The following is a 20641-nucleotide window of genomic DNA, read 5'->3' as shown; positions in this document are numbered from 1 at the left end:
CTACCTAGTATATTTTGGAAAGGGGAGTTTATATCCAGGTCTGACCCCAAAATCTATGCTCCTTCCACTGCTTGGCGGGCCTTCCACTGGCTAAGCCTGCCTCCCTTGTCCAGGTACCATTTATTAGACTCCTACTGTGTGCCAAGTAACAGGATAGGAGTTTTGCAGTCTTTCTCGAGTATGCCTACTAGATTTTGCCAGCACCCAGCACAAAGACATCTGCTCCTTATTAAGCTGTTACCAGCCCTTATTCTGTGTGCAGCACTGAGCTGAGTGCTTGCACACATTACTCCTTTAATCCTCATCAACTCTTGAGGTGAGGACCACTATCACCTCCACAGGCACCAGAGAGCTCAGAGACGTTAAGTGACTTGCCCCAAACCACCCAGCTCATTATGTAGCAAAGTCAGCATTTCACCGCAATCTGCCTGCCTCCCAAGGCTGGGCGTGCTCTGAAGCATTCTCCCTTCTGCCTCCTTCTTCACCAGCTCTCAACCTGCAGAGCCCCTATGGCCAGGTGCCCTGCATCCCGCTCTGCCTGCGGTTGGACAAGATGGTCTGTAGGAAGCCGACCACCCACCACGTGCTAGACCAGTGTGTATCCCCTGGCCTGGATCCTGACATCTGTAGCCCCTTCTTCCAGTCAGGATCTCAAGGAAAGAGGTGGGTGCCCAGAGAAAGGGTCCCAGCCCAGGCCCTTCCAGATCCTTCCTTAAGAGGCTCCTAGCCTAATATCTGAGAATCCATCTTTTTAAGAGGTGATACCTGAGGGGCTGCTTGCTCCAGGGAGGAGCAAGAGTGAAAGGCAAAAAAAATAAACCTTTGTTGAGTGCCTGTGTACCCAGCAGAGTGTTCCATTGAAGCCAGAGTGCTTCTGCATGCCTGTGCCTAAGGCTTAGTGGCACCTACTAAGTGCTACAAATTCCCTATGGTTCCATATTGGGACTACCAGGCTGTGCAGCTGGGCAAAGGAACGTCTCCTGCAGCAGTCCCCTTTCAGGTCACTGGGGAAAGGAGCCCTAGACTTGGAATCAGGCCCCTAAGCCCAACTGCTGGCTCCTCCATTTCCATGGGGATGCTCCTCTCTCTCCTCACTTGGGCAGCATGGATGGCTTGTGTACTGGCAGAACTATGGGGAAAAGGCCAATATCTCCCACCCTCTGCCCTCCTCTCCCCAGGGAACACAACTCTGACAGCAGAAAGTGGCTCAGCTCTATGGCAGCTTGAACCCACTGACCCTCTGGAGGCCTGACTCTGGGCAGGTGCTCAAGGCCTGCAGACAGATGGGTCACCTGGACAGCAGCTCCAGGAGCTGCTGCTGGAGTTTGCTTTTGTGGCCTGGCAAGCTAATAAACACCAATAACTTTAGCCTCTGTGCCTGTTGCCAAGGAAGGGCCTCAAGTTGTCAACTCGGCCAGCACTGGGTTCTCAGAGTGCAAGGTTCCACCTCAAAGCCCTGCCCAGGGTTGGGGTTTCTGCTACAGGCGTCCCTGTGTGCGGTCCTGACATTCCGTGCCTTCTCAAAGCACAGGGCTAGGCCTCTCCTCAGATGAGTGCTTCCCCCTCTAGACTCGGAGCTCCACAAAAGTCGGCGTTCTCTCTCTCCACTTGTTCTAAAGACAGGCCCTGTGGAAGAGCAGGAGGTGCCGTCTGCCATGCTCCTCCCGACAGAATCCCAGGACCCAGGGTTCTCCTTCTCTTGGAGCCCCAAGAGGGGTGGGTCCTTTCTCCTCAACCCATATACCACCCGGCCTAGTATTCTACCAAAGACAGTCTCTCCCTGGGACTGAGCAGAGGGTAACCCCCCCAGGGTTAAATAAGCGGCCACAGCAAGAGGTAGAGGGGCAGAGACTGAAATGAGGACAAAGATCTGACAAGTTTAAAACATGTATTTAAAATACAATTTATAAAATGCTGAATCTGCCGACTCAGGAGCCCGCGGTGCAGGGTGGGGTGGGAGTGGGCAGCTGCCTGCTACACCAGCAGAGTAAGACTGCAGGGGTGCAGCCCTCCCTCCCATGCCCTTCTGTTCAGACACCCAAGGGGCCCATGTGCACCCCTGGGATCACACGACCAGAAAACAGGACCCCAGAGGTTTCTTGAGTCTCTGCTTACCAGGGAGGCTGGGTACAGCTCTGCCAGCCCATCCCTGAGCAGGGCACCCCCAGATGGGGCAGAGCAGGGTATGGCTGGGCTGGGCAGGGCAGGGCTGGGTGGGGCAGGTGGGCTCTGGAAGGGGCTGATGGTAGCAGATAGGGTGTTGCCTCCTGCCTGCAGGTGGGGAGCACCCTGATTGAGTGGGCTGAGAAAGGCTGGTCACCAGGCCTGGACCCCCCAGCTCCTTTGGTTATAGGCTGACATCAGAGTAGTGGCTCATGGGAAGCGGTTAGCTGGAAGGTCTGAGGCCTGGCCCATAGGGTCAGGAAGGAACTGGGGGACCGGGACAGTACCGTGAAGGCAGATAAAGGGGCAGCAGCCTCAGGTTTCTGCCCCCCATCCCCCTGGGGTTTTCCAAGCCAAAGCCTGCAACTTACTTTAAAAAAGAAAAGGAAAAAAAGCACTTAGGAAAGTTATAGACAACTACCCCAAAAAAATACCCTCCCACACACAAAATCCAAACCGTTTCCTCATCTCCCTTCCCGCCTCCCCCAACACAATACAGTTTCCTGTTTTCTTTCTTTTTAAAAACGTTGCCTGCCACCTCTCCATTTGGGAAGCCCAGGGCATCACTGCTGGTGGGTGGTTGACAGGCACACAGCGGGCTAAGCCCATCTTTGGCCAGAGGGAGGTGGGAGGACCAGTCCCTGCCACATCCTCAATCCACAGACACCCACCAGCCACCCTTTACTTTGGCCCCCACTAGAGAGTAGTGGGGCAAGAACAGGTGGTCCCAATGGCTGGGCAACCGGCACTTCCAGCCTTCCCACCTGGACTACCTCTATACCCTTGTCCAATTGAAAGGACAGTCTCACTTTGGTGGGAAACCACTATTAGATGAAGGATGGACACTATACATTTAGAATGGGGACACTTGGTTAGGGCAGTGGAATACAAAGATAGCAGCCAATCTTCTTCCTTGCCTTCTCCTGAAGGTAACCCCACTCTTACTGACTGAAGCTCTGGTTCCAGCTCTGCTCACAGGGAATAGCTGGCTTCACACAGGCAGAAGGCTGTGCTGTGGACTAGCTGCTAACTCAGCTGGCAGGTGGCCCTTCCTCGGAGGTGAGGACATGGTGCGGCATGGCTTTCTGGGCCTGGCCTACCATTCCCACCGGGAACCAACGGTGGAGTGAGCCTGTGAGACTCCGCTTGCCACCTTGGCCACCACATGCTGCCCTAATCACAAAACCACACCAACCACTCTGAAACGTATCTGCTGGTCAGGAGTGGGGAGGCCGTCTGGCTGGCTGAGGGATAAGGCGCAGTGCAACGGAAAAGATCAGAAAGCCTGAGAGGAGCCAGGTCCACACAGAGCCACTCTGGGCAGCTGCCCTCTTAGCCTCTTCCACCTCAAGGAGCCAAAGCAAACCCTTGGCTCCAAGGACAGAGGAGAAACTGCCTTCATTCCAGGCCCTCACTCTGGAAAAAGGGGTGATGGGTAGCCTAGGCCTCTGAGAAAACAGTCTGTCATCAATCTTTGCAAAGCAAAGCTGTTCTTTTTCCAACTTTATTCAGAATGTTCTGCCTTCAAGGTACTGACTGCACACAGGAAATGTACCAGGGATAGTGACTGAGCTGCGGCCAGCAATGGAGATGGAGCACCGCAGACCCTTAAGAGTTCAAGCCATGCTGGAGTGGGAAGACCTATCCACCTTCTGACCGTACGAGGTAGAAGGCTTAGGGTCCCGGAGCCAGACTCTCTCCTGGTTTTCCTTGTGCTGATGGCAAAATACTAAACAAGTCTACTCTCCTTCACTGCTAAGCCCAGGGATGCCGTCTCACTCCCTGGCACTCTGCTCTTTTCTAGAAGCAGTAAGCCTGGCTGGTAGGGAACCACCCTGAGGGATATGGGAAGGGGAAGTCTGTTCACTTGCCCTATCTCCCAAAATAGTAGAGGTGGGGTTGGCACCCTCCCCAGGCTCTCTGAGCCTACAGAGCTAGCCCAGTCTCCAGGCAAGGCCCAGATGCCCTGGGACTTAGCTCGGGGAGGGAGGTATAGGCATGGGGTGCTCATCTGTCCTGGGGGCTGCAGAGCCCTGCCCCTTTTCTGGGCGGCAGTAGGAATACAGAAGCTAAGCTCACCAAAATCCTATTGGTTAATGTTTCTAGTGCATTTTCCAGAAACATTTTTAAGTAGACTACCAAACTACCCTTTCTCAGTTAAAAATTCATTAAACCACTAAAACCCCTCCCATGCACTTTTTCTTGCAAATCAGATATTTGTATAAACAAATAAAAATAGGAAGAAAAAAAAGAAAAGTTATTTTCAAATGGAACTTACTTTCTAAGTGATGAAGACATGCACTTGGGGGTAGGTGGGTGTGAGTTCTCATTTGTGTTTTGAAATCCCAAATTAATGAGCATGATAAACTGTTATTGCTGGCACTGGCTTTACCCCAAGTGGCCAAGTGGCACTGTCTGACTCTACTCTGAGTCCTTGGTGGGTCCCCCCAACTTCCCCTAACCCCCACCCTTTCCCTTTCCATTGACTTGGGACAGCCCTTGTCGACGTGCCAATCACAGTGGGAAGGGGGAGAAGGAGGGAGGTCACAGTGCATAGGGTTCAAGGTCACAGTGGGCGGAGCAAGGGGGATCACAGTGCAAGTAAGTCAGGTCGTTCCCTCTGCTCAGGTCCAGCTGTCTGCCACGGCAGTGAAACCCGTGGCAGACGACCCAGGAGGCGGTGATGGCAGCGATGGTGGCATCTTTTCTTGCCTGCATTTATCTGCGCTGTTTGAAGCCTTGTGACCCATCAGGACCCAAAGGCTGTCTGATCACATTATTGGGCTGCCTGCTGTCTTCGGGTTGGGAGATCCTGGTTGGCCTGAAGGGAAGAAGAACAGAGGAAGGCCTGAAGGAGGATATAATAGATGTCCCCAATCATTTTTTTATTTTTTATTTATTTTTGAGACAGAGTCTCATGCCATCGCCTAGGCTGTAATGCAGTGGCGCAATCTCTGCTCACTGCAACCTCCACCTCCTGAGTTCAAGTGATCCTCCTACCTCAGCCTACCAAGCAGCTGGGACTACAGACATGTGCCACCACACATAGCTAATTTTGTAATTTTAGCAGAGATGGGGTTTCACCATGTTGGCCAGTCTGGCTTGAACTCCTGACCTCAAGTGATCCACCTGCCTTGGCCTCCCAAGGCAGGTGCTGGGATTACAGGTGTGAGCCACTGGACCTGGCCTAGATGGCCCCCATCTTTTTTTTTTTTTTTTTTTTTTTTTTTTTGAGACGGAGTTTCGCTCTTGTTACCCAGGCTGGAGTGCAATGGCGCCATCTCGGCTCACCGCAACCTCCGCCTCCTGGGTTCAGGCAATTCTCCTGCCTCAGTCTCCTGAGTAGCTGGGATTACAGGCATGCGCCACCATGCCCAGCTAATTTTTTGTATCTTTAGTAGAGACGGGGTTTCACCGTGTTGACCAGGATGGTCTCGATATCTTGTCCTTGTTATCCACCCACATTGGGCTCCCAAAGTGCTGGGATTACAGGCTTGAGCTACCGCGCCCTGTCGGCCCCCATCTTAAAAATCAACTGTCCTTGTAGCTGGGGCCCAAGTCACTCTGGGTCCACAAGCCTGCTTCTTTGGGAAGCAGACTCAGGGCACCTCCAAGCTGAGAGGTCCCTGTGGGCAGGCAGGGCCGGTGGTACACGTTCACCTCTAGCAGCTACAGCACACAGGGGGAGTGCTCAAGGGCTCATTCTGCCCAGAGGCAGTGACCATGGACAGCACATGCTCTGCAGAACCATTTGGAATCTCCAGAGTGTCAGGCCAAGGTAAAGAGCTGGAATCAAGAGCTCAGCAAAGGGACACATCTCCCTGCCCCCCAATTCTTCCCTCCCACTCCTCTCCAAACTATGCAGTTAATGGTTGACTTGTATTACTATAGAAAACTAAAGGTTGTGTGATGTGTCACTATAAAAAAAAAAAAAAAAGGAAAAGAAAAAAAGAAAGAAAATAAAAGAAAACTAAAGGAAGCACACATTTTCCACTCTGGAAAGGTGAAGACTTAGAGGAGAAACAACAAAGAGAACAGGTATCTCTTCAAAATTATGAAGAGAAAGAAAGAAGGTACGCAAATTAGTTCTTCAAGTCCTAGAATACCAAGCCATGGCAGCCCCTCAGTTAGAAAGAGGCCGTCTTAACAAATACTGTTTTATTAGGAAGTGACAAATTTACATAATGCAACCTCTAATACTGCAGAGAAAAAAATGACAAGAGTAAACGGAATTTAGAAAATGCACAAAAACATCAGAGCAGGCATACTGGAGACCCAGAAAATAAAATCAAAGCACCTTACCGCCTACCTTCCACTCTGCCAGCCCAGGTTCTCGACACCCTATGCTCATTTACTCCCTGAATTGCACAACACCTTGATAAGGTAGGTCCTATCATCATCCCATTTGTCAGATGAGGAAACTAAGGCCCAGAGAGGTCAAGTCATTCTAAACAAAGAAGAGGTAAGAGGCAGATTTTGACAGGAGCCCATCCATGCCTTTACTCTCTAGGCAACACTGCCCCCTGGTGACTACAGAGGCAGCATGCCAGCAAACCGCCACCTCCTCCCTGCAGGGCCTTCGGAGCCCTCCCCTACCAATTCGGCACAGTGAACTAGTCCCAGAAGGCTGGGGTCAGCTGGAGCTGTGTGGTTCCTACCCTGACTCTGCTTGCTTTTCACTTCTCTACATGCAGCCTGGTTGCTCTCCTTCTCCTGCGTGGACTGCGGGAGCCATCACTGGCCCGCCCTGCCAGCCACACTCACCTGTCGAGGATGGGTTTCTCCTGCTCCTCCTCTGGGCTGGCGCTGCCCAGGATCCGCTTCCGGGCCTCGGCGTACTCAGCCTCCCGCTGTGCTAGGGACTTGACCGGAAGGGCGGGCCTGCTGGTGGAGTTAGGGCTGTTGACCACACCGTTGCTGGTGGGCCTCTTGAGGATTCGGATCTGTGGAGGGGGTCCCGCGGGAAGGCTATCGTCCTGAATCACAATGGGCACTTTGGGAGGAGATTTGGATTTCCTGCTGACGAAGAGCAAACACAGCTTCACGAATTCTGCTCCTGACTAAGGAGGCCCTGTTCATGTCCCACACCCACCCCCCCATCACTTTCCTCTCCCTCCCTACTAATTCTACCCAGTAGTCTCTGGCCTCTGACCAGACAGCAAAATTTCCACTCCTCAAGAAGGATGTCCCAAAAAAGCAAGCTTGCCACCAGCTCTGGCAGGCCACAGGAACTGTTCCTCAGCCCTAACCCCAGGCCACGGGGGCTGGAACGCCACCTCATTCTGATACTTCTATCTCCACATTCACCACAGCCACATCAACCACCATTTGGCCCTGCAGCAAAACAGTTCGGATGTCCACAATCCAATGACATCAGTTAAGATCCCAGCTTCCCTACACAGATCAGAGTAGGAGAGGCTGGTGGGGTGGGAGCCTTTGAACTTGGGGGTCAGCAGTGTTCACTCTCAGCCATATCTTCTATCACATGCTCAAACCAGTCAAACACTACAAAGGAGCCCACTACACCATCCCTGCCTGGCATCAAGATATACCAAGCCACCTTCTAGTGAGTGACCTGTGCCTCCCAGAGACAAGCTACACCAGACAACTGAATCCTCTTGAAAAGAGCTTCTGAGGAGAGAAACCTCCCTTGCCAGGGCTCTCTGGTCTTTTGGACAGCGGCGGGGCTGGAGTGAAGGACGCTCCTAGAAACAGTGCTTGGCAACGCTCAAAAGAAAAGCATTGTCCAAGGCTGGTGGACATGTACATCAAGGTGATGTGTCCACAAGGAGAGGTGGAGTAACAAAAAACAAAGAGGGAAAACAACACAGGAAGGGAAAGAAACAAAAGCCACAGGAGGGGACCGGAACCCAGGCAGGAGTGGAACCCACCAGGACCCTCCCCAGAGCCATCAACCAGCTTCTCTTCAGAACCACATAGGCCTGCTTTCAGAGCCCTGGCTGTCAGGAGGAGTCGGGATTGGAGGAACTGAGCGGCTGCCAGGGTGAACAGAAACAAGTCCTGGGTAGGACAGGAATGGTATGGGAAGGGGGCTGTAACCCAGGGTTAGTGTGGTTGCTGAGAGGAGCAGACAGACAAAGGAGTCAGCAATCTGATCAAAGAGGCAGGGAGTCAGGAAAACCAGCTGGTGAACAGAGCACCCCAGAGTTTCCAGGGGGAATAACTGCAGCCCAGTAAGCAAATCCAGAGAGGTCCTATCTTCCTTCCTGTCCCTTGTACCTATGGAAAACAAACAGGTTCCCTAAGCCCAAAAGCAGAAAGCTGAAGTCACCTTTCACCTACTCTGGAAACACCTCCTCTGTTGTCTAGTTGGAGAACAAAGCTATTTTTAAAGGTTTTTTCAAGAACTTCCTAGAATGTTTTCTTCCAGGATACCCTCATAATACCCTAAACCACCAAGTCACTGGGGACCCAGAGAAATCAGCTGCCCAAACTCCTCATGCCACAGAGAAAGAAACTGATGTCCAGAGTAGGGAAACAACTTGCCCCTAAACCTCAGAGCAACTGGGGCACAGCCAGGCCTAAAACTCAAGTCTTCCAGCTTGTCACTTCCTCACACAGGGAGCCCACGAAGGTCAGAGGCAGGGCAACACCCCAGCTTCACTCCTAAAGCCTCAAGCCACCATGTCATTGTCTCCAACTTGGAGGGAAGGGTTTGCTGCCCGAGAGCCTGATCTGCTAGGACCTGCTCAACCTAACAGCCAGCTGGAGAACACCACTGACTGTCCAGCTCTCAAACCACAGAGAGCATGAGCCCTCAGACCAGACAACAGCCTTACCTCTCTTTTTGTGTGATCTTCAGTTTTTTTTCCAACCGTCTGTCTATTTCCTAGAGGAAAAAAATGTATATAAAAAGAGGAAAAATATCTCTCTCAAATAAAAACTTAGGTCTTTATTTTTGGAGCTAAGGGCAGTGTCCTTTCTCTAGCCAGGGACATGACTGCGTCCTTCAACATAATAAATGTGGACTAGATTCTGGGGTTTGGGGACCTGATACCCTCTGCAGGTCCATCTCCCTTCTAGCCCCTTGGCCGCCATGATAGTTCTAAACCTCATGGTTCAGCTGGGTTCTTTGCATAGCCTCCAACTAGTTTTCTAACCTCCCATCTGTCCTTCAAAGAGCCACTCAAATCAACTTCTAAACATAAATTTGGGAACGCTTACTCTATTTGATGAAATAAAGAGTTGGCCAAAACAAACAAACAAAAAAACACAAAAAGAAAACATAAATCTGATCATGTCACTTCCCTCCTTCATTCTTCAATTGCTTGCAGACCTAGTCTAAGCTTCTGAGTGTGCCTTAGCCAAACCTTCTTTCCCCTTCTGTCTCTGCTTTGCTAACACTAGCCCCCAGAACCCAGCATGCTATTCCCCCTGCCTGCAATGTCCTCTCCCCTTGCAAACTCCCACTTATCCTGCACAACCTAGCTTGGATGTCTACCTCTCCTTTGTAAAGTCTTCTCTGATCCCACCAGCACAGTTCATCACTTGGTCCTCAAGAATAAACTCTCCCTTTTATATTCCTTTATGGTCACGTCTATCTAATATTTTAGTTATCTATTTTTTACTGTTACAGACTTGAATTCTCTGTGATTGGCATGTACCAGAAGGCCTAGAATAAAACTTGTGCCTTATGTTTGTGGTTTTGGAGGTCCATGGTCTACAAGTGAACATCGGGGTCCTGAGGAAGAGACAGGAACCCTGAGAGTACAGCACAGATTTCGCTCAGAAACAGAGTATGACAGGTCTTGATTAAAACAACGCCACCATTTTAGAGAAAAGCAGAGAGAAGAAAGAGGCTGAGAAGTAGCAGGTGGGACTGCCTTCCAACATGTCCTAGCCTCACCTCTTCAAGCCCTAAGCAGGACATTGGACTCAGGGCAGTCTCAGCCCTCAGGCCATCAGTATTCTGTGGCACCTCCACACACTCGTGTGAGCATCTATATCCTGGACAGGGATGCAGGGAGAAGCCGTGCGCAGAACAAAGACCAAACCCCCAGGCTGCTTGGCTGCCCTACTGCTTTTCTCAGAAGAAGTCCCACTCCCTCAGCCATCCTCAGTGAGGGCAAGATCAACTAGCTCTAATGGAGATGGAAGAAACTGTATGAAAAATTACGTGCTTTGGCCGGGTGTGGTGGCTCACGCCTGTAATCCCAGCATTTTGGGAGGCCGAGGTGGGTGGATCACGAGGTCAAGAGATTGAGACCATCCTGGTCAACATGGTGAAACCCTCTCTCTACTAAAAATACAAAAATTAGCTGGGCATGGTGGCACACGCCTGTAGTCCCAGCTACTCAGGAGGCTGAGGCAGGAGAATTGCCTGAACCCAGGAGGCGGAGGTTGCGGTGAGCCGAGATCACGCCATTGCACTCCAGCCAGGGTAACGAGCAAAACTCCGTCTCAAAAAAAAAAAAAAAAAAGAAAAATTATGTGCTCTTCTGGAGAGAAGATCTTTAACAGTGGTTCTCAACCAGATAAGATTCTGTCCCTCAGGAGACACTGGACAATGTTAAGCCATTTTTGGTTGTCACTGTCAGAGAAGATGCTAAATGTCCTATAATGCACAGGACAGCCCCACAAAAAGAACTATTTAACCCCAAAAGTCGACAGTGCTAAGTCTGGGCATCCTTAATTTAATAGACATGAGATTGTCTATCACTTGCAAAAGGTAAAGAACCACAGACATAGTGAAGAGGCTGTGAAATTTGGTGAGATCTGCCCCATGGCCCAGTGTGTAGGCCATTTTCTTTCTTTTTTTTTTTTTTTAAAGACAGGGTTTCACCATGTTAGTCAGGCTGGTCTTGAACTCCCAACCTCAGGTGATGCGCCCACCTTGGCCTCCAAAGTGCTTGGATTACAGGCGTGAGCCACTACACCCGGCCCGTGTAGGCCATTTTTATGAGCACTCTGTATGTTCTGAAAATAACTATTCTTCAGTTGATGGGTGCAGTTCAAGCTGTCTAGCTATATTGTTCCAATCTTGTAAATTCTTACCGACTCATTTTATCTACTGACCATGTAAAGAATTAAGAATTATTGGCCAGGCACAGTGACAGTGGCCTACACCTGTAATCCCAACACTTTGGGAGGCTGAGGCAGGTGAATCACTTGAGGTCAGGAGTTTGAGACCAGCTTGGCCAACATGGTGAAAACCCGTTCCTACTAAAAAATATAATCAGCCAGGCATGGTGGTGCACACATGTAATCCCAACTACTAGGGAGGCTGCAGTGAGCCAAGATCACACCACTGCACTCCAGCCTGGGTGACAGAGTAAGACTCCATCTCAAAAAAAAAAGAGACTTATTCTTCTTAGTCTTTCTAGTAATTTAAACAGTTTATCATTAATGACATGATCTTCTTTGCCTTATAATGTATTGTTTAATATTAATAAAGTTGGCCAGCTTTCTTTTGGTCAGCATTTCCTAGAACATATATCTTCTTACCTTTCCATGCCCTTACTTGTAAACAATAGGAACTAGGTTAACCACATGAAGCTAGATTTAAATCTAGTCTAACACTGACACCTATTATGATTGGTACTGATCTGTGTTTAAAATATATTTGGCTGGGTGTGGTAGCTCAAGCCTGTAATCCCAGCACTTTGACTTTGGGAGGCTGAGGTGGGTGGATCACTTAAGGTCAGGAGTCGGAGACCAGCCTGGTCAACAAGGCAAAATCCCATCTCTACTAAAAGTACAAAAATTAGCCTGGCATGGTGGCAGATGCATATAATGCCAGCTACTCAGGAGGCTGAGGCAGGAGAATCTCTTGACCCAGGAGGCAGAGGTTGCAGTGAGCCAAGATCATAGTATTGCACTCCAGCCTGGCAACACAGCAAGACTCTGTCTCAAAAAATAAAAAATAAATAAAATATATTAACAACTTAGTGTATTCTGAGGCACCATCAAGTCTCTGGAGGGGCCAGGAAGGCACTGAAATGGAAACCTCTCACTCCAGCTTGGAACATAGTTGGTGCCAAAGAATGCTGAATGACTGAATGGAAAAGGTATGCCGATATAATAAGAGGACAACCTGGATGTTTTCTGTGAACTGACAAACACAGACACACAGAATCTATGCCTACTGAGTAATCTGTCCTGAAAATGACTGTATTGATAGAGTTTTATTAATTGTATTAATACCAGTGTTATTACCTGAGTAAATACTACAGCTCATATTAGTCTAATTTCCATTACCTTTTTTTTTTTTTTTGAGACGGAGTCTCACTGTTGCCTAGGCTGGAGTAGAGTGGCATGATCTCAGCTCACTGCAACCTCTGCCTCCCAGGTTCAAACAATTCTCCTGCCTCAGTCTCCTGAGGAGCTGGGACTACAGGCACACACCACCATACCCAGCTAATTTTTTATATTTCTAGTAGAGACTGGGTTTCACCATGTTAGCCAGGTGGTCTCGACCTCCTGACCTCATGATCCGCCTGCCTTGGCCTCCCAAAGTGCTGGGATTACAGGCACGGCCCACCAAGCCCAGCCACGCCTATTACCTTTTAAGGGCTTTTCACAAATAACTTCATGTTTTTAAAGTTTCATACTACTACAAAACTGCCTATCCAAGTTCTCCATCATAAACAGAGCCTTGATAGCTGTAGAATTTAGATGCCTTTGAGGGTTGGACCAAATGCCTTCACAGGCCAGGCAAGTAGCCAAACTCCACCCGCAGGGAGCATACCTGGGGAAGTGAAGGGGCTGCAGGGCACCAAAGAGCAGCTGCCCTGTCTAATGATGGCTAAGAAGCCTTGGCGGGCAGGGCCAGACCTAGTTCAGAAGAAATCAAATTAATACTTTTGGCAATGCACTGAATTTTTCAACTTCACTATATGAACTTTCATATCGCTGTGAAAGCGAAATAAGGCAGAGAGAGAAATGAGCCTCACATATTAGAGCTGAATTTGAGAAGTCCCATTCTGGTTTACACTAAGGAAAGCAAACTGCTTCCTTCTTCCTCTAGGGCTTTAGGAAGATGGACAATCTGCCCAGTTCCAGCACAAGGAGCCTGGGTGGAAAAAGCCTTTCAAGAGGACAACCTAGGCCATGTCTCAGTAAACATGCCTCTGTCCCCAAACTAGAACATGGCTAGCATACTTGGCATGTAATATCATACTAACGGTTTTTAAAATAATGCCTTTTATCAATATTATGTATTTATTATGGCTGTCAACATTCTTTCCCAAACATTCATTTTCTGTTCACACCAGCCCTGTTTGGTAGACAAAGTAGCTTTTATTCTTCTGTCAATTGAGGGCTAGGGAACTTACCCAAGGTCACAAGGCAGTAAACCATAGATGCAGCCCTAGATTTCACCTTTTGAGGCCGCCATGCTGAATACCAACCTCCCCTGACAGTTGTTCAAGTCCCTGGCAATGCTGGTATAAACCATTAGACCCTGGCCATCTCTGTCATCTTCCCCAATTCCACACTGCTCCCTGGCTTGCCAGTAACTACAACTCTCATCCAACTCTGCTGTGAAAGGCAGAAGGGCTCTATCAGAGCTGGAGAGGGATTCTTCCATAAGATTACGGAATGGGATGGAAACCCAAGCAGCTTTGGTGGAAAGCGGATCCTGGTCATCTTCAGATGACCAGCTGGACGCCAGCATGCTCAGAGCTGCCTAAGCAGGAGAGGGAGGCTCTGCCAGCAGCTGGAGAGGGCATCATATCTCCCTCTGGAGTCTGTCCAGGTATCATGAGTCAGTCCATTCTCTTCTCAGACAAGGCCTTGCAATCAATCTGCTCTCAGACTCGTGCTCTGAAAAGCTGGACCGAGTCAAAACTTTCCTACAGGGTACATTACAAGGAAAATGCATGACTCCCCCAGAGATGCAATAGCCCAATGGAATTAAACAAACTGCCCTTAGAACTTGCGTGGGGAAGCATCTAGATGCAGGCCTGAAATAAGGAATCATTTTACCTAAGGGCACCCTCTCCTTTGACAAGGATGCAGAGTCTTGCCCAAGGTCTAGGCTCCTGTGTTAGAGGCCTGACCTCAGTCGCTATTGGAAGAAAACTGTAAGCTCTGTGACTGCTGTGAAAGGCAAGTGCGAGGGCACAAGCACACCACAGGACGGTGGCTAGGTAAGCCTGATTTCCTACAGCTCCTCCTCCTAGAAAGGCTCTTCATTTTTTACCAAGAAGCACTGAGCAGCCTACAGAAGAGGTGTCATTCTGTGTTCTGGGTCCAAATCCTAAGCAAAAGATCTGTTATTGCCAAACCTAGATATCACTTGTCCTGTGGGCTACACATCTCCAGAAATAAGACACAAGCTTCCCGGTCTCAGAGAACAAGCAAAGCCAGAGGGAAAGTAGAGGCAAGAAATCATGAAGAAGCACCGTGGGGAGGAAGGTGGTTCTCAAGACGGCTGGTCCTTTATGGGAGGTAAAGGAAAAGCTACAACTACAAGGTGAATGGGGTCAGATGTCAACATTTGCAAATTTAACTCACCATTCGAGGAAGCTCAGCTTCACTGGCTGCTGATGCCCTTAACCTTGCTATGAATGTGCTTGTGTGAGCCTCTGGCTGAAAAGTTGGGGTATGGGACCTAGGAGTACAATGGGGATAAGATCATTCCCAAGAAGGAGAGCAGGGAAGGGGTCACCTCAAAAAACCTAATTTGTTACTGTCACAAGCTACAAAAGGAACAAACTAGGCGAAAGATGACAGGGATGTGTCTGCAAGGTGAGGCAGATTACCATGGCAGGTTTACTCCTGTAACATCAGGAGTTCAATGAAAAAGGAAAAAAGAAAGGTGAGAAGGGGAGAGGAGAAAAAGAAATAGGCCGTTCTGGATCTTAGTGTAAAGCACAGCAAGTGTAAGCACGATTACAATTGTGCTTCCTCAGATATGAATGTTCACAAAACAGCCTGGGGTGATGATGCTCTGGGGGACTGATTCAAACTAGCCTAGCAGGAGACAAAGTGAACAAACCCACACCTGTCACACTACAAGAGTCAGAGGGGGTGTCTCCACCTTTTCAGTGCCTGGTCTGCTGCTACCCACTCCCCAAGGCCAGCAGGCCTCCCCATTCTGAGCCTCAATATCCAAGCCCGAAGAGTATACTGTCCTGCTCCATCATAGCACCGCCTCTCTCTGATAACTGGAATCCTCTGGTCTCCAGTGTCACCAACATGACTCCCACGCAATACAGCAATCTTGTATTGAACACAGATCTAAAAGGACCCTTGCTCTGGACTCTGAATTAGAAAATACTCTTTTTATTGGTGACAAAGTTACCATTTAAGTAATTTTCCCAAATGATTTGTCTTTCTCCATTAGTTTCCATTTCAAAAGATGACATTTCCGATTTTCCCCTCAAATTCAAGGAATAACAACTGGCCTTGAGCTCCCTATGAATCATTGCCCCACAGGGGCCTCTGGTCTCATCCTGAATCGGGGCACACAAGTCTACAAGTGGACATGGAGGGATGTGAAGAAGAGACAGGAGCCTGGAGAGGACAACAGGATTTCTCCCAGAATCAGAGCCCCACAGGCCCTGAGTAACACAAAGCCACCATTTTGGAAAAAAGCAAAGAGAAGAAAGAATGGGGTAGCAGGCAGGACTACCTTCCAACATGTTCCAGCCCTGAACTCCCCCTACAGCAGGCCAAGGCCCATGCTGGACCTCATGTCTTCAAGCCTCAGGAAGGATATTGGCACCCACATCCTCTGGCTACAGGGTCTCCTGGCAGATCAGTCTCCCCAGCAAGGGGTCTTGTTTCCCGTATCACAAATATGGATGGAATTCTGACTCCTCCTGCATAGGCCCCAATTTCACTAGGGAATACCACAAAAGATTTCACAGGCAGAAGCAATCTACAACAGCAAAATCTGGTCTAAAACTATCAGATAAAAAGGTCTCCCACCTCACTAACCATTTATTTCTTTCTTTTTTTTTCTTTTTTCTTTTTTTGAAACTGGGTCTTGCTCTGTCACACAGACTGGAGTGCAGTGGCATGATCATGGCTCACTGCAGCCTCAATCTCCTGAGCTCAAGCAATCCTGCATCAGCCGCCAGAGTTGCCGGGAATGTAGGTGCACACCACCATGTGGTGTTAATTTTTTTTTTTTTTTTTTTTGGTGGAAACAGGGTTTTGCTGTGTTCTCCAGGCTGGTCTTGAACTCTGGGCTCAAATGATCCTTCCACTTCACTATCCCAAAGTACTGGGATTATGCGTGAGCCACTGTGCCCAGCCACTAGTCATTTCAAGTTCAGATGTGCAATCCACGGACTTCTCCAAACAACCTCCGTGTTGATTTGTTTAATTCTGTTTCATATCTGCCATGTTTCCCTGTCAACAAAGCGGTGACAGTGTCCTGCCCTGTTAGGACTAGGACTGGCCACCTCCAATGCTCCTGTAATTACTCCACTTCCCCTGATAACTCCAGAGAGGGATGCACCCAAAGTCCTATCACCCCAGGTTTGATTCCACAGGAATGCTTCACATGTTCTTTGTTTGTTTAGATGGAGTCTCACTCTGTTGTCAGGCTAGAGTGCAGTGGCGCAATCTTGGCTCACTGCAACCTCCGCCTGCAGGGTTCAAGTGATTCTCCTGTCTCAGACTCCCGAACAGCTGGGATTACAGGCATCACCATGCCTAGCTAATTTTTGCATTTTTACTAGAGATGGGGTTTCACCATGTTGGCAAGGATGGTCTCAATCTCCTAATCTTGTGATCCACCCACCTCGGCCTCCCAAAGTGCTGGGATTACAGGCGGGAGATACCTCGCCTGGCCACTTCACGTATTTTTAAACAAGTCACGTATTTTAAAATGATGACCATGTTACAACAAGACTATTTTTGATATATTCAGTTAAATTAAAAATATTAAAATTAATTTCTTCTGTTTCTTTGTACTTTTAAAATGTGGCTTCCAGAAAATACAAAATTAAGGCTGGAGGCAGTGGCTCATGCCTATAATCCCAACAGTTTGGGAGGCCGAGAGAAGAGAACTGCTTGAAACCAGGAGTGAGACCAGCCAGGACAAGAAAGTAAGACCTCAACTCTACAAAAAGTAAAAAATGAGTTAGGCATGGTGGCACACACCTGTAGTCGCAGCTACTTAGGAGGCTAAGGCAGGGGATTGCTTAAGCTCAAGAGTTTGAGGCAGCAGTGAGCTATGAATGTACCACTGCATTCCAGCCTGGGTGACACAGTGGGCCCCCATCTCGAAAGACAAGAAAAAAAAAAAGGAAAGAAAAGGCTGGGAGAGGTGGCTTACGCCTGTAATCCCAGCACTTTGGGAGGCCGAGGCAGGCAGATCACCTGAGGTCAGGAGTTTGAGACCAGTCTGGCCAATGTGGTGAAACCCCGTCTCTACTAAAAATACAAAAATTAGCCAGGCGTGGTGGCATGCACCTGTAGTCCCAGCTACTCGGGAGGCTGAGGCAGGAGAATCACTAGAACCTGGGAGGCTGGCCGGGTGCGGTGGCTCACACCTGTAATCCCAGCACTTTGGGAGGCCGAGGTGGGTGGATCACGAGGTCAAGAGATCGAGACCATCCTGGTCAACATGGTAAAACCCCATCTCTACTAAAAATACAAAAATTAGCTGGGCATGGTGGCACGCACCTGTAGTCCCAGCTACTCGGGAGGCTGAGGCAGGAGAATTGCTTGAACCCAGGAGGCGGAGGTTGCGGTGAGCCAAGATCGTGCCATTGTACTACAGTCTGGGTAACAACAGGAAAACTCCATCTCAAAAAAAATAAATAAATAAATAACCTGCGAGGCGGAGGATGCACTGGGCTAAGATTGCACCACTACACTCCAGCATGGCTGATAGAGTGAAATGCCGTCTCAAAAATAAATAATTAGAAGAGATCACTATCTCTTTATGTTGCTCAGGTTGGTCTCAAACTCCTGCCCTCAAGTAATCCTCCTGTCTCAGCCTCCTGACTAGATGGGACTATAGGTGCATACCACTTTGCCTGGCTCTGACCATTTTTTGTAAGATGGCAACTCCACCACTTTCTATGACACTTAATCTGTTTTACTTTTCTTCACTGAGCGTATATATAAAACACTCGTTGTATATTGTCCATCTTTCCCCAGGAGAAAGCCTTATGAGAGCAGAAACTTCATTCAATGCATTTGTCCAGTGTCTAAAATAGTATCCAACCCATGAATTAAAGAACAATCACCAGCCTGGCCAATATGGTGAAACCCTGTCTCCACTAAAAATAGAAAAAATTAGCAGGATGTGGGGGCAGACACCTGTAACCCCAGCTACTTGGGAGGCTGAGGATGGAGAATTGCTTGAATCCGAGAGGCAGAAGTTGCAGTGAGCCAAGACCGTGCCTCTGAACTCCAGCCTGGGTGACAGAGCAAGACTCCGTCTCCAAAAAAAAAAAACCACACGAATGAAATAGGATTTTATAAATATATCTCAGTTTTGCAAATAAAGAGGAATCAATTCAGATAAATTATATAATTTGACCATGGTTCTGCAGCTAGTATAAAGTAGAGCCAGGATTTGAACTGGATCTATGTGGACCCAGGGAAGTGACACTATCCACATTCAAAGTAAGAGCTAAGGCTCCTTAGGCATTTCTTGGCAAAAAACAGATACTATGCCCTCCCTTTACCACCTCTAACCTTCACTACACTCAGTGGGGCATCCATCAGCCTTGCTGCAAACCCAGATTTGCCTATGGTCACACAACTAGTAAGTGATAAAACTCAACCTAAATCTCAAGAGGAAGAAGCAAAAAAGTTCAGAAGAGTGGAAGGCAGGTGGCATCAGGAACTAATAAAGTAGGATAAGGAGGTCTGGTGCAGTAGCTAACACCTGTAATCTCAGCACTTTGGGAGACTGAGGCGGGTGGATCACCTGAGGGAGTTCAAGACCAGCCTGGCCAAAATGGCAAAACCTCCTCTCTACCAAAAATACAAAACTTAGTTGGGTGTGGTGGCACGTGCCTGTAATTCCAGCTACTCGGGAGGCTGAGGCAGGAGAATTGCTTGAACCTGGGAGGCGGAAGTTGTAGTCAGCCAAGATTGCGCCACTGCACTCCACTCTGGGAGAAAAAGCAAGACTCAGTCTCAAAAAAAGAAAAAATTAGGATAAGGGCTGACAGATAAGACCATCCCGCCGGCTGCTACACCTCAGGTCAGGTCAGTAAAAGCCCTGGTTTCTCAGGCCAATAGCAGTAACAGACAAAAACAACTGACTCCCAAGACCTAGATCTCAAAGCTATAAAGAAGTTGCCAAAAGCACAGTGGCTCACACCTGTAATCCTAACACTCTGGGAGTCCAAGGTGGGCAGATCACCTGAGGTCAGGAGTTCAAGACCAGACTAACATGGCGAAACCCCATCCCTACTACAAATACAAAAAACAGCCAGGTGTCACAATGGCAGGCACCTGTAATCCCAGCTACTCAGGAGGCTGAGGCAGGAGAATCTGCTTGAACCTGGAAGGCAGAGGTTGCAGTGAGCTGATCACACCAACTGCACTCTAGCCTGCGGGACAGAGCAAGACTCTGTCTCTTAAAAAAATACAAAGTAGTTGCCTTAATTCTTTGGCAGCAACCAGGCCTAGCGGTTTAGATGTATCCCAGGCTAGAAAGCCTCAGAAACTTAGTAGATGCCATCTTGAGACAACGTATTGAGTGCCTCTTCAAAGGGTCTCCATGCGGCAGGGATATATCCGGCCCTATACCTGAAAGTAATGGGAGAGGCCGCCATAATGGTGAAGAGTCTTGCTCTGGAAATAAAATGGGGTCAAATCTAATGGGGCTCCCACTTCCTCTGTGTTTTTGTAAATCCTCTCCCTTTTGGTTTTCGTACAACACTAAGCAAAACAACTCTCAGAAGAGAATATATTTGTCCTTGTGGCAGCAAGAAAGTGACCCTTCAGCGAATCTTAAGAACCCTGAACCCAAACTGGATAGAGGCTACGCTGTGAGTGGCTGGAAAGAACAATGCCTTCACACTCAGAGCAATGGCACTCTCGGCTCCAGTATCCACCTGTGAATGACGCTTTACTAAGTATTTTAAGTCTCACTAATCGGCAAGGCAAATTATATTAATTCAGTTTTACAAATTAGGAGAACAATATGGACAGAAGGGTAGGTAGCGATTTGCCCAAAAATCAGATCAGGCATTTAAATCCCAGTCTTTTGACCTATTGCCATTGATGGAGAAAAGTTCATTGGCAGAAGGACACTATCCTTTCTTGCTACCTTTTACAATGACAGCAAGGCTCCTCTCCCAAAGGAAATATCAGGCATTACTGACTTTAGAGGATGGAACAAAGACACTATTACCCTCATCCACCAGATTTCAGTTCAATACCCAAGTGTGCTCTCATCAAAGCCCAGTTAGAATCACCACCACTCAGCAGGGGCCGCAAACACAATGCCTCCAAGGCCAGATGACTAAAGTGGGCAGAATGGAGCACAAGAGGTAATAACAGGAAAAGGGAGATTGCAGTAGAGATCAGAGGA

At 48.6% G+C, this 20641-nt stretch overlaps 2 protein-coding genes across 10 annotated transcripts in view; one reads left to right on the top strand and one right to left on the bottom strand.

Moving 5' to 3' along the window:
- The window catches only part of SPATA21 (spermatogenesis associated 21), a 40545-nt gene extending 39186 nt beyond the window's left edge, over positions 1-1359 (top strand). Inside the window, exons 13-14 of one of the 2 annotated variants that reach the window (XM_035307877.3) lie at positions 489-663; positions 1179-1359. In XM_035307877.3, coding sequence (XP_035163768.1) covers positions 489-663; positions 1179-1227 — 224 coding nt within the window. In that variant the 3' untranslated portion in view covers positions 1228-1359. Of the gene's footprint in view, positions 1-488; positions 833-1178 lie in introns of those variants that run through there. The other variant, XM_035307875.3, reaches the window with a different exon arrangement.
- Positions 1360-1871: 512 nt separating this feature from the next.
- Positions 1872-20641, bottom strand: part of SZRD1 (SUZ RNA binding domain containing 1) — a 28109-nt gene continuing 9339 nt past the window's right edge. Inside the window, exons 2-5 of one of the 8 annotated variants that reach the window (XM_009000485.4) lie at positions 14641-14737; positions 8964-9013; positions 6928-7182; positions 1872-4984 (exon numbers count right to left, since the gene is read on the bottom strand). In XM_009000485.4, the coding sequence (XP_008998733.1) occupies positions 4882-4984; positions 6928-7182; positions 8964-9013; positions 14641-14737 (505 nt within the window). In that variant the 3' untranslated portion in view covers positions 1872-4881. Of the gene's footprint in view, positions 5012-6927; positions 7183-8963; positions 9014-14640; positions 14738-20641 lie in introns of all 8 variants that reach the window. The other 7 variants (XM_009000486.4, XM_009000487.3, XM_002750327.5 and 4 more) reach the window with 7 other exon arrangements.

Source organism: Callithrix jacchus, chromosome 7, assembly GCF_049354715.1.
Source record: "Callithrix jacchus isolate 240 chromosome 7, calJac240_pri, whole genome shotgun sequence".
Taxonomy (NCBI): domain Eukaryota; kingdom Metazoa; phylum Chordata; class Mammalia; order Primates; family Cebidae; genus Callithrix; species Callithrix jacchus.
The sequence above is the reverse complement of the archived record's forward strand: the minus strand, read 5'-3'. Positions and strand labels throughout refer to the sequence as shown.